This window comes from Myotis lucifugus, unplaced genomic scaffold, assembly GCF_000147115.1.
Source record: "Myotis lucifugus unplaced genomic scaffold, Myoluc2.0 scaffold_30, whole genome shotgun sequence".
Lineage (NCBI taxonomy): Eukaryota > Metazoa > Chordata > Mammalia > Chiroptera > Vespertilionidae > Myotis > Myotis lucifugus.
In genome coordinates this window covers 3,707,837-3,721,321 of record NW_005871078.1, presented here as the reverse complement: position 1 = coordinate 3,721,321, position 13,485 = coordinate 3,707,837, and the positions used below count along the sequence as shown (strand labels likewise).

Sequence of the window (13,485 nt, the reverse complement as noted above, 5' to 3'; positions counted from 1 at the left end):
GCACCGAGCCTCTAGTCAATAAATAAAGAGTTCTTTGTTTCAAGGTAACCTAATGTTTAAAACACGTTTGTTGTGAAGGCAGAGGCAATTGAAATATTTAATTATAATATTTGAGTTTCTTGAGGTATTAAGGCTTTTGCAATAATGAATAGGGGACAGATAAATGCATATCATCAGCCTGTTTGGTGTTTAATCCTGAGGCTTTTAGTTCCTGCCTTCGCTGTTTGCACAGGGCTGGGTTTGGCATGAACTGTACTGGGTCCGAGACAGAAGATGTCATATAAATAAAACACAAACCTGACTTGAAATGGATTTCGTCTTTGGCATGCCGTGATATTTACCTTTGTTCTGTCATCACTAAGTTTACCACGCCTAGCCCATGACGAGAGACGGTGGTATGAGTGGGTATAAAAGCTCTAGTTTGAGGGTCTGCTGTGGACCTGTTTCTCCAGGATGACCTGTCTCTATTTCTAGGTCCCAAATTACTACCATGAAGTTGACCTCTTTGTACTTGGTTGTGACACTTTGTGTCTTCTGCAAAGGTAAGGGACTAACTGAAAATCATTTCAAATGTGATAGATCTAGGTATACGTTTGCTTAACTGTTTGGTGTTTTCTACTTCAAACATTTTTTTCCTTGGAAAATTTTTCCAACTCTTAGAGTAATATATTAAATTAAAAAACATACACCTGGATTTTCAATCTCTTGGATATTATTTCAGTTTTAGCAAGCCTGTCTTCAGGATATATCTACTTAGAAATATCTGTGAAGAGGTTACTCAAGATGTATGTAGTGTTTGTTACTAATTTTCACAGTTTAGCCTTTAATGACTATCTTAAAGTTATAGCAACATTAAGACTAAAGACCTTCAAATCATGATAATATCACTAATTAAAAGACTGATTCATCACCAAAAGAACATTTTGTTGGGAAAATTTCTTAAACTAAGATTTCCCCTGGATATTTCAGAAATCAATTAATTGATTTCTGAAATTAATTGAAAGGTAGGACATCATTGATTAATTCTGTTAATTAAAAATTGAGAAAAACATGGTTAGAAACAAATGTATTTCTTGCCAATTAATTCTGTTTCTGAACAGGGCAGAAAAACATTAACATCCAAACAAAGAAGAAAGGTCTGCAAAAGGGAGAAGATTCATTCTATATTTACACTTAAAATGTATTTTCTAAATTTAGGAGTAGGGTATAATTTACTTTTTTATGAGAAGGCAGGATAGAGGGGACTGCAATTATTTGTTAAGATTAAGAGAAAATGTTTCTATCCTTAAATGATACCACCTGGGAAATAATCTGACGGACCTTTAGAAAATGGTTGCTTTATGTAATAGTGATTTTCATAATCTCATTAGCACTTTGTTATATCTTTGCTTCTCCTTTGCACAAATATAAACATTTTTGCCTTTATTTTGCATGAATGTATTTCTTACTTCTTAAGTAACTGAGTAAAAATACATTATTTTCAAATAATTTATTAAATGATATATCTCAAAAAATGTGTTTAAAAGTATTTGCTAGTCTATTAAATTCACCACAGAACTGGAATATGTTTCTAAAATAAATTCTAGATATGCATCATATTTCTGAGAAACGATTTCAATGGAAATTTCAAAGATTAGTGATTTAGTGACAAAATTCAGAGTTTTTATGTATTTATAAGTTTATGGTAGGAAATAGAAAAACCTAGAAAACTGCTTTTTGAAGACTCTCCGAGTGACTTTTTATTGCTCTTTGTCAATGAGGTCTCTGTTCCAAACCAGACTCCCTTGATTTTCAGTAGATCACAGGATGGTAAGGCTTGAGAGCTGGAAGGTAAAGAAGGCAGATATTTAAAAGGTATCCATATAATCAACCAGAAAAAAATTGTATTGTTTAACCAACCATAAGTGTATAGAAGGAAAGAAAAAAACCCACAAAAAAACAACGCTTCCCTAGCTAAGTGGAAAAACTCCAGTGACAGGAGATATAGATTTGGCATGAAATGGATATGTATATTTAATTCTTATTTTCCTCCCAGAATATTCTATCCTGTCAGTAGAGTAAAAGCTATACAGTTGATTTTCTTTTTTATCTAATTCACTGCTTGTAAACACATTAACCAGAAAATGTTTAGGGGAAATAAAATCAGGTGAAATTTAGATCAGATTGAAAGCTGTAAAATATTTTAATAGTGTTACAAGGATATAAAGTACTAATTAATTTGTGGGTTTAATTTTTTTGGCCATATATTTCCAAAAATGAGTTGACATTGAAAACTTTAAGTATGTTGACAGGTAAATGTATTACTTAGATCTATATAGATGTTATTTAATAAATAAAAAACTCCAAAATAATAAATTAATATTGAAATGTAATAGTTATTAATGTAAAAGTTGATAGCATATATTGAATTTATAAAAATAATGAAAACAAGAAGATTAATTTCATTGTCTTAAAATATGCTAGAATTTTAAAATGATGTTTTTACTTTTTTTATTTTTTACAGATGGTGGAGCCCTATTTTTTAGACTAAAGTCAGGTCAGTACCTTTCAGAAATTTATCTTAGATATTTCAAGGTGTATTCAGAGCCTGCTTTTGAAACACAGAAATATTTTGTCAGCCATATTGAGATATAATTGACATATTGTGTAAGCTTAAGGTATACAGCATAATTGGATGATTTGATATACATATACATTGAGAAATGATTATTATACTAAGGTTAGGTCACACCTCCATCACCTCACATAACTTTTTTTTTGTGTGTGGTGAGAACATTTAAGATCTAGACACTTGGTGACTTTTTAGTATATAATACAATATTGTTACCTTTAGTCACAATGCTGTACATTAAATCCCCCAAACTTATTCATCTGATAACTGAAACTTTATACTTTTGGTCAATATCTCCCCACATCCTCTGCCACAAAACTCTTGGCAACCACCATTCTATTTTTAGTTTCCATGAGCTAGAGGTTTTTAGGTTTCATATAAGGGAGATCATATAATATTTGACTTTCTCTGTCTGACTTATTTCATTTAACATAAATATCCTCAAGGTCTATCCATGTTGTCACCAAAGGCAGGGTTTCCTTCTTTATGGCTGAATACTCTCCCATGTCTTTAGCCATCATCTGTCAATGGAGACTTAGTTTGTTTCCAGGTCTTGGCTATTGTGAAAAATGATGCAAAGAATATGTGGATGCTGATATCTCTTTGAGACAGTGATTTCATGTTCTTTGGATAAATACCTAGAAGTGGAATTGCTGGGTCACATGGTAGTTCTATTTTTCATTTATTGATGAACCTCCAAACTGTTTTCCATAATAGCTGTGCCAATTTATATTCCCAGCAACGTGGAATACAGAAAATTGATGTTTCACTCACACTTAATTTTGTGAGTGAACTGCCAGGGCTCCTTTCTCATATATCCCACAGAATTGTAAACTCCTCAAGGATAGAATTTTGATCAATGTTGTTCAGTCTGTATTCACAATGCTGAGAACAGCAGCTAAAATGGGACAGGCACTCAGTGTATATTTGTTTTGAATTGATAAAATAATTTAGAACCATAAATCTGATTTTTTTATGCCTAAAAGATTTTTTTCTTTCTGAAAGTAATCAAATCCTTTACAAGATATGCTTTCTGAAATGAGCCACAGATATTTTGTCTTACCCAAGAAGATAAGGGGCTTCTAAACATAGTTTAAACTTTTTTATGTTTTTAATATTTTTACTGCTTTCAGAGAGGGAGGGAGAGGGAAAGAGTGAAATATCAATGATGAGAGCAAATCATTGATTGGCTGCCTCCTACACGCCCCCTGCTGGGGATTGAATTCGCAACCTAGGCTTGTGCTCTTGACCAAAATCAAACCCAAGACCCTTCAGTCCACATGCCAAGGCTCTCCTCACTGAGCCAAACCTGCTAGGGCTAAACATAGTTTAACCTTTCTTTGAGGACATCAAAATGCATACCAGTTATCACAATACATATTAAGCAATGCTGCCCTTGGAATCTACTGATAGGTACAAAACAGTTGTCCCTACTCCAGAGATGGTTTCTGAGTTACTGTGTCTGCTTTTCTGTCTCTCCTACTTCTGTTAAACATCCAGCTCTATATCCTGATAGGATCACTATATCTGCTTTTTTTGTACACAGTTCCAAATATTACTTACTTCTTTTAGTCAACTGGGGTGAGAACACCATCAATCCAAGCTCATTTGCTTAGTACTTGTAGTAATAGAGTGCACTCTGAGACACTGTGGGATTTTCCTTATGGATAAAATTCATGCATGGGTTTTATGATAACTCTATTTGTTTAATATAACTCAACTTATATTTTAGAGAGACTCTTCCACGGATTTAACCTATATGGAGGATATGTTATTATACATTTTTTAGAAACATTTACATTATCTTCAAACCATATCTGTAAACCATTTCTTCTTAGCCTTCAGCTAAATATGTGTGCATGTATTTGTGCAAGTACACACAATTTGGTTTTGGTAAGAATTTATCAGCACACATAGGAAACCCTTTGTCTTTTAACTGGCTGTGTTTGCTGTTTGTCTTACACCTATAGGTCTGAAATAGGTTTGCTGACCACAAATCCTTGATTTTCTGGGACAGTTCTAATTTTTAGAAGTTTATCTTAGTATACGACCATATGCTTTGACTTTCACTTGAATAATGTCATCAGTTTGAGTTAGGAAATTTGTAAAAATTACAGAGTATAGAGAAGTATTGAAAAATAACCAACAACCTGCAATCCATGAAGTCTCCAAATAAAAATGTTATCCAAAATGTTTTTTGAAGTTTCTTGAATATATAATCAATATGCAACTTTATGTAAAATTTTGTTGTTGCCATTCTGTTATATTTAATTTCACATAATTATTACGAAAATTCTTTTGGATAACAATGATTTTGATGTTTTTTATAAAAATATCTTTATATGTAAATTATGCCATTTGTTGTATATACTCACTCTTATTGTGAGTCATTGACTCAGTTGTACTTACTAGAGCTTGACAAGTTTGCAAATTTATATGTTATTTATTTAAATATGAAGAAAATTCACTTTGGTTTACCATAATAACCCTTAAATCATTTGTAAACTATGTGTACATTAATTTTATGGGATCCAGTTATAAAATAAAAATTGAGGTCATTTGGTTCAAAGTAAGTAAATTAAGTTTACACAGTATTTTTGCCACATAAAAAAATCTGTTCACTAAAACATCTGCGTTTCACCAACTGAATAATAATTAATGCTGTGAAGAACCTTTGCAATCATCCAAGAATTATTGTATTTTTCTGCGTTCTAACTCATGCATCTAGGCTGTACTCTAAACTGGCTGGGGGACTGGCACAAGTATTCTTTTTATAAGGTTGTTCAGAAGGGGTATAAACATACCACGGTCAATGGATAATTTCCATATTCATGTCTGAGTATTGAACTCAATGAGCCTATCTCTGTGGGAACACCTCCCAAGGACAAGAAATGACTGTAATCAAGATTCGCTTTCTATTGGCAAATCTGTCAAATATGCTAGTAATGACAGCAATTCTTCTTTTTTCTTTAGATAATGAAGTAGCTGAAAGCAGTTCAGGTAAATTATTTGGTTTTCTTTTCTTATACTCTTTATACCAAGTCACAACACAGCGGCAGTACTTTTCTTTGAAAAGAAAGCATATGGAAAAATCACTAAAACATTTCATCAAATCTTCCTTATTATTACAAACAAACGTATTCTAGTGTATTTTTGTATAATATGGGTCAGACATTTTAATATTTAACCAGTTGTTTATAAGGTGGTAACATTTGAAATGGAAAATTGCTTTGATTGTTAGCTTTTCTAAAATCACATACTTACATGAGAAATGTGGATGTGGATTTAAGGTTTTACTTTCCTATATTTTTATTGAACAAACATGCTCTTATTTTGCACTCTGGGATTAATTCCTTAGTGATCTATTTTAATTAAACTCAATCTAGTCCTAACAGTTTTACTACTGATTCCTTTGGGCAATTGAATATCATGGAATATTATCCATTATTTTGTTTCCTTAGCCACCAAAATAAAAAGCCACAGCAAATCGAGACTGCTTTCATGGAATTTTTCTTAAATCTAACAATAATATTTTTGCTAATATCAATATAAATTTACTATCATTCCAGTCTAACGTATACAACAATCAAAATAGCCCAAGATTACTTTTATATGTTTTTCTTATAAGGTATTTTTAGATCAAAGAGGTAGATAAAGAACTCACAAGTTTTCTAAAGTAAAGGATCTAAAAAAGAGGAGGGGAGTCTCTTTTCCTTTATTTTCATTAGGGAGAATGTTGTCTTATTTTTATTTGTACTTATTTTTACATAGTCTTCAAATTTTACTTATAAATCATGAATTTCGTTTTCTTGTCTAGTCAGTGACCAAAATGCATGTTTGCCACAACTTTATGGGAATAGTGTATTCATTAAGGCATTATCACTCCTAAAGTATTTTCATTTTATTTGGGAGATTAAAAAAATAAGTGGTATGACAGAGAGCATAGAATACCTCATGTAATGTAGTGTACATTACCTTAACAAGAGTGTTTTGTTGATGAATGCATTTGTTAAGTAAATGTTAGTTGATTGTCCTTAGTGTTTCAGGCACTGTTCTAGACACTTGGGATGTCTCAGAGAATAAAACAGGCAAAACAACAACAACAACACACACAAGCAAAAAAACACACCTTGAGTTTATGGAGCTCAAAATGTAGAATGAACAGTCAATAAACAATAAACATTATAAGTAATAACATGGTATATGACAAGATGATAAAATCCTGGACTGAATAAGAATAGTTAGGAGTGTTAGAACGGGATGGTGTTGCAATTTTAAATCCTCAGAGTATGCCTCATTGAGATGACTTTTCAACTAAGACTTGAAGAGGTGAATGCTACCATTAAATTATGAGTAAAGGTTTCAATCTTTTTTTTTCTTTGTAGATATAAGGAAAAGAGAAACAGATATGTTTTCTTAAAATTATCAGTTATTACTAAGCCAAGGATAGTGTGGATTCAACTGTCCACACTCATATTTTGATGGGGGAAGGTTGGATACTGAAACGTGGGGCTTAGCAATGGGGGAGGAAACAGAGGGAAGTCCCTGCCCTCTGTCCGCAAGGAGAATTTCTAGGACACATCTGATACGTCTTCCCTATTCATCTTCTTTTTAAATTGAATTTATTTGGGGTGACACTGGTTAACAAAATTATATAGGATTCAGGGGTACCATTCTAGAATACATCATCTGTATATTGTATTGCGTGTTTACCAACCCAAATCAAGACTCCTTCCATCACCATTGTATTCGTCTTTCTTGAAGTCTTAAAACTAAGACAAAAAGATGTGACTATGGCGATTAAGTCAATCAGTAGCATATTTTGCTTCAAGTGTTGCCAGAAAAACAAGGCTGATACAAAATAAAATGTGGCTTTTCATAGTGTCGCAATCAAGTCACCTTATTGTGACAGCAATGCTGTTTTCAAATGAAATCTCCTGTTCTCACACCAGGTGACTTACTGGTTGCAGGTTCACCCTTTGATGACTCACACGGAAGGAAATCTGTTGCTGCTTCGGTCTTCGACACAGAACATGGTTCTCCAGGAAAGGCTGAGGGCAGGCGGCGAGAGCGGCGAGATACTGAGAGTTTGGAGCTAGAGGACACCCCAGCAGGTACTGCTAGAGACAATGCTTCCCTAGGAAGCAGGGGCTTCTTTCTCACTTGGGAGAACCTGATCATCTCTGTTTTATTGGTAGTTCCTGGCCTGAATAGTAACAGTGGAGTAGGAATCATCTAACGTCACTAATACCAGTGCCATTGAAAGTGATGAATTCCGTCTTTAGAGAATTGTAGCAAAGATGTTTACATTAAACCAAACTTTTCCCCGATACTTTTTATTTTCTTCTGTTATCTTTCTACTTAGTACCATTATTATGATGATCAGCCATTTTATAAAGTATAAGTTACTAATTTAAAATGCTTCCGGACCCAAATTTAATCTCTCATGTTTCTGTTAGCAACCACAATTCATTTTCTATATCAGTATTTTCTCTTTAACTTTCATAGTCAATTTGCTGAGTGATAGCATAAAGCAGGGTTTCTAAACAGTTTGTAGCCTCACAATTTTTTTTTTTTTGCGGGGGGGAATTAAATTTCTTTAGATGAGGCATGTCCTCTCTGGTTCAATAAACTACTCCTTATTGGCCAATTCAGGCTTTTACTTTACCTGCCTGGTCCCTGAAATATCTATATTTCATAGCTCTACATAAATGGGAAAGGAGATTCCATGAGGAAAATAACTTCAATGTTTCATATTAAAATTTAATATTTGAGTTCATTTTGGGATATCTGAAAAGGGAGAAACAGCCTTGGGTGTAAGGGTGCAGTTGAGATATTTTCAGGAAGGACACCAGTCATCTGTTTTGAAATTGACAAACTTGGTATGGCTAATAATCATTACCACTTGTTTTTATGATAGTGAGACGTTTAATTGTTTGCTCATGTTACACAGAACACAATGAAACTCTTATGGAATTCTATCAAACCTCCTGGCAAACTGGTTGCCATGCATACCCCTGATTACAGTGTGGAAGTATATGTGGAAAGGCATATGGAGAGGAGGGGGAATATACATTGCATTTGAATTGTAGGCGTAGTTCAAGCAATATGTATAGTACCATTTCTTGACCAGTCAATGAATGCAACTTTTCTCTGATAATGATTGTATTTTTGCAGAGGAAACCACTACGGCAAGTAGTTCTGACAGCAGTGACTCTGGTGGTACGGATGCTGCTGGCACTGATTCAAATCAAAACGAAGCTGGTAAGGATCCATCTGGCCCAAGTGGATTTGAGGAGAATGCAAAAAAAAGGAGCTGGCTCTAATTTCGCTGTCCGTGTTCTAAGTTTTTTCTTAGTTTCTTCTTTTGGTAGAAAAATCATCAATGAGCAAAGCAGGGACTGGTGGTGTTTTTGACAAATACAGACTTACTGTTAGAGGAACTCATGGGAAAGATTTTTAAACTATGTTTGATTCTTAAAGGATCTGTGTTATCTTCAACAGGAATTTAAACATTTTAATTAAGAGGCAAACAGATACAATGCTTTAATGAAGGGGCTTGGACCTGGAAGGAAGATATCCAGTTTCTGTCCTCAGGATTTCTCAGTAACCTTCTGTGGACTTGGGGGAAGCCACTTAAAATCTCTTGTTCCTGCTCGGCCAGTGTGGCTCAGTTAGTTGAGCATCATCCCATGCATCAAGAGGTCACTAGTTCTTCCTGCCCCCCATCCTAAGTCAGGGCACATGCCTGGGATTTTGGGCTTGACCCTCAGTAGGGGCGAGCAAGAGGCAGCCAATTGATATTTCTGTATCTCCCTTCTCCCTCTTCGTTCTCTCTCTCTCTCTCTCTCTCTCTCTCTCAAAGTCAATAAAATAATATTTAAAACAATTCTTTTGTTCACAAGTTTTGACATAAGAACAGAAACCTTTTGGTTTTATATTTCTATGACTTTTGCAATGCTTTATAAGTTATACTACACTAGAACTTTACAAGTTCTATTACTCATATTCGAACTAGTTTTCTGGAAAAATAAATGTCAGGAAAAAGTAGATTTATAAAACTGTGGATAATTAGAAATTTATATTGAAAAATTGAAGCCAGGGAAAGAAATATGGATTAATAAAGTACAGTAAATCTAGATATTTTTTGTGTCAGAGCTATTTACCTTAGAAGATGTGGAGGTTGGTGGAAATGGAAAGAACAGCAAAAAGTTTGTTGGTAAACCCATGGGCTTTGGCTCCCGGGTCAGTGGCTCAGGAATTCTGATCCAGTCTCTATTAAGAAAAAAAAAATACAAATAATTTACATCCTTTGCTTATTGATACTGATAACAGTTTCATTTTCCATTTGCTTTTCATTTTGGTGGTAAAAGAAGGGTTTATTTGGATTTGGTCTTGGTAATTCTGTCCTGTGGAGTTGGCATCAATGGTCTTGAACAAAAAGGCTTGGTTAAAAGGAAAAAGGGAACACTGGAAAATCAGGTTGTAGGGATTACTCTTCAGGTTTTGTGCATAAAAAGTAGAGTCATAAGATGTATTTAAATATTTCCCAGTGACAATCTTTTTTAAAATGAGCAGATAGCATCAGTACAACATGTTGGGCTGGATTTAGTATTTGTGCCTCTGGAAACTTAGTGAAGTCTAATTAGTAATAGATACAGTGTAGTGTAGTAATGGTTGACCTCAGTCAGAATTGGTCATCAATCGATCTGTTCAAAAAAGTCCTGGTCATATAGAAACAATAATTATTTGGGGTTGTTCTTAAGTTTTGGACATCGATGTAGAGGTCAACACTTCAACAGAACTGAGAAATTTAAAATCACCCATAATTTATTGCCACTGACTTCCTTTAGGCACAGTTGGTACAAATGGTTTAAGGGACGCTGGATTTCTGACCCTCAGATCTGCTGCCATTAGCTCAGGCATACACATTTAGGGTTTGTTCCTGAGACATGTACTGAGAAGTACTTGCCTCCTATCTTTCGATTGTGGAGTAACTGCTAATTTGAGATTTTTCTGCTCATTGAAAGTCAGCTTTCAACAGCTTTCATTTTTCTCAATCAGACAGACTTTTGTTGATTAGTGTTCTTTCTGGTAGTGTATTTAATGGCAGTAAATCTAGTGGCTTTGAAATGGCAGATTGTGGTTCCCTTGACATTTCACATCTTGAGACGAATATCTCTGTTCATCTAGATTCGTGATTTTCATACTTCCAGCTTTTAGGAATGCAGAATGCTTTGTTCAATTGACATTTTGAAATGGCAGCTAGATTTCCCAAATGTAAAATAATTTAAAGTGGGAGGAAGTGTGACTGAAACTGGGATAGGAGACCTGGAACCCTTTCTCTGCAATCCTTACCTCTTTTCCTGAATAAGTTTTAAAGCCATTGATCTGGAATAGAGTAATTTTGTGTCAGTCCGTTTAGTGGCAAGGCATTTCATTCTGTTACTCCAGCAGGTTGTTCAGTGGATAATTCTCTCTCTCTCTCTCTCTCTCTCTCTCTCTCTCTCTCCATATATATATATATATATATAATGCAACCTCACATGGTTTTAAGTTCTGACACAAAAAATATCTAGAGATATATATATATATATAGAGAGAGAGAGAGAATTATATATATATATATATATATATATATATATATATATATATATATATAATGCAACCTCACATGGTTTTAAGTTTTTTAGCATTAGCATTGCTGAAATTGGAGCCATAGCTTTTCCATCAGATTTTAAAACCTTTTTTCATATTTTACCAACTAAAAGATACACATAAACAACCTAATCATTTTGTATTAAATAGGTGTGACAAGCTCATCTGACTACAGTACCACGGAACCTCCCAGTACTCCAGGTAGTTTAATTTTTGACTTCAGTTTTGAAAAAAAAAATAAATCTATAATCTATATAAAGTATAAGTAATAATACTAGTAAATCAATAATATCCTATTATGTGTTTCTCATATTGATATGAGTTTCTAAGTGCTCTTCTCTTTGAGTACTAAAGTTTAGATAACCAAGTGCATATTTGAAACAATTTCATGGATAAGAGAGAGTAAATTATTTTAAGTCAACCTGAATAAAATATAGTGCAACTTCTATATCATTTTAGATATATTATTTTAAAATTTAGTTTTGAATAAAGAGTTAAAACTATTTCCACTCACTCCTAGTAAAGACAGCCTGTTGTGAAGAGAATTGGCTTCAAGATACACAATAAATGGCATTGTAAAAAATGTTTTTAAATTTATATAAAAATCTTTACTTTTGTTATTGTTGTTGTTTTATTATGCTTGCATTTAGATGTTGCTCCAAGATTTCTTATAAATTTACTTGGTTACATAAAAGGGTCAGTGCATTAGAAATAAACAGTCATGAGAAACAAATTTCAAGGTATACTGATTTTTCCCTTTGATCAGGAAAATTAGTTTTTCTTTATATATATATATATATATATATATATATATATATATATTTGAATTATCAGTATTATATAGTAGACTGGTTTAATACAATTTATCTTGGGCCTGTTTGGGCAATGGCCAATAAAAATTTATAGTTGAAAAAAATAGTTCTGTTAGGGATGCAACATGTGTTTGTAATTGTAGATGCCCAAAATTAATAAGCTCTTAATTTCTGAGCTTACTATGGCTGATTGTTCCAAGAAAAAATATGAATTTCAGAGATAATCATGTGTATGACCTTGGCAAATCACAGCTTTCACAAAATAAAATTATATATCCAGGATAAAACAAACCCCATTTATAGATTTTAGTACCAACTTCTTAATTTCCATATAGATGCCCAAATGAACTATATATTTAAAATCAATATATGTCCTGAAATTTTACTAATCTATGCATTGTATTGAATAGAAAAAGGATCTCATATTCCAGAAGCAACTCCCACATACTCAGAAACAAACACAATTATTGGTAAGTAAAAATTATTGTGATTCTTATTCATATTTATATGCCTAAGCTAGTCAGTACCTAATCCTATATAATAAAAGCATAATATGCTAAGTGTCCGGTCATCCGGTCAACCGTTCAACCAATCAAAGGGTAATATGCTAATGATATGCTAAGGCAGGTCAACTGCTCCCTATGATGTGCACTGACTACCAGGGGACAGATGCTCTGACCGGTAGGTTAGCTTGCTGCTGGGGTCCAGCTGATTGGGAATGAGCTACGGCCCAGACATGCCCTGGAACCTTCCCGAGGTTCCTCCCTGGCTGGCCAACCTCTCGAGTCCCTCCCCGGCCCTGATCATTCACCTGTGGGGTCCCTTGGCCTGGCCTGTGCCCTCTCACGATCTGGGACCCCTCAAAGGATGTCGGAGAACTGGTTTCCGCCTGATCCCGCAGGCCAGGTGGAGGGACCACACTAGTGCACGAATTCATGCACCAGGCCTCTAGCGAGGTATAAAGTAACCAATTTGCCATTATCTATTTGTTCATTGTATGTGTGAATAACATTGCATCAATACTATTTTTCCTCAAAGATACATACAAAGACACATAAATATATATGCACATGTATACATGTGCATATATATGTATAGAAAGAAATAATAGAAGTCTTTACATTCATTTGATATAAATGTTAACCAACTCAGACAACATTAAAAAGACTATCTGTATAAAGAGCAAAACAATTAAGCGGACCACCAGTTCCCTCCATAGATTCCTCCCCATAGTAAACTCATTTTCCCTCTTCCAATGGAAACAAGATGCTTTATTCATGTTTTGTTTTGCCAGATAGCCAACTTTGGGTATTCCCAAGGCCTCAGGTGCTACTTTTAGTGTGCTTTTGAAGTATGTGAGAAAGAAAAGTAATGAATAAAGCTAATGGCTGTGAGAATAGAATC

At 34.0% G+C, this 13,485-nt stretch overlaps 1 protein-coding gene across 1 annotated transcript in view; it reads left to right on the top strand.

The window, feature by feature from the left end:
• Nucleotides 1–420: 420 nt before the first annotated feature.
• The window catches only part of MUC19 (mucin 19, oligomeric), a 105,796-nt gene continuing 92,731 nt past the window's right edge, over nt 421–13,485 (top strand). Inside the window, 7 exon segments of the mRNA XM_023752268.1 lie at nt 421–542; nt 2,504–2,536; nt 5,585–5,611; nt 7,564–7,725; nt 8,789–8,875; nt 11,420–11,470; nt 12,492–12,551. Of these exon segments, the coding sequence (XP_023608036.1) occupies nt 491–542; nt 2,504–2,536; nt 5,585–5,611; nt 7,564–7,725; nt 8,789–8,875; nt 11,420–11,470; nt 12,492–12,551 (472 nt within the window). The 5' untranslated portion in view covers nt 421–490.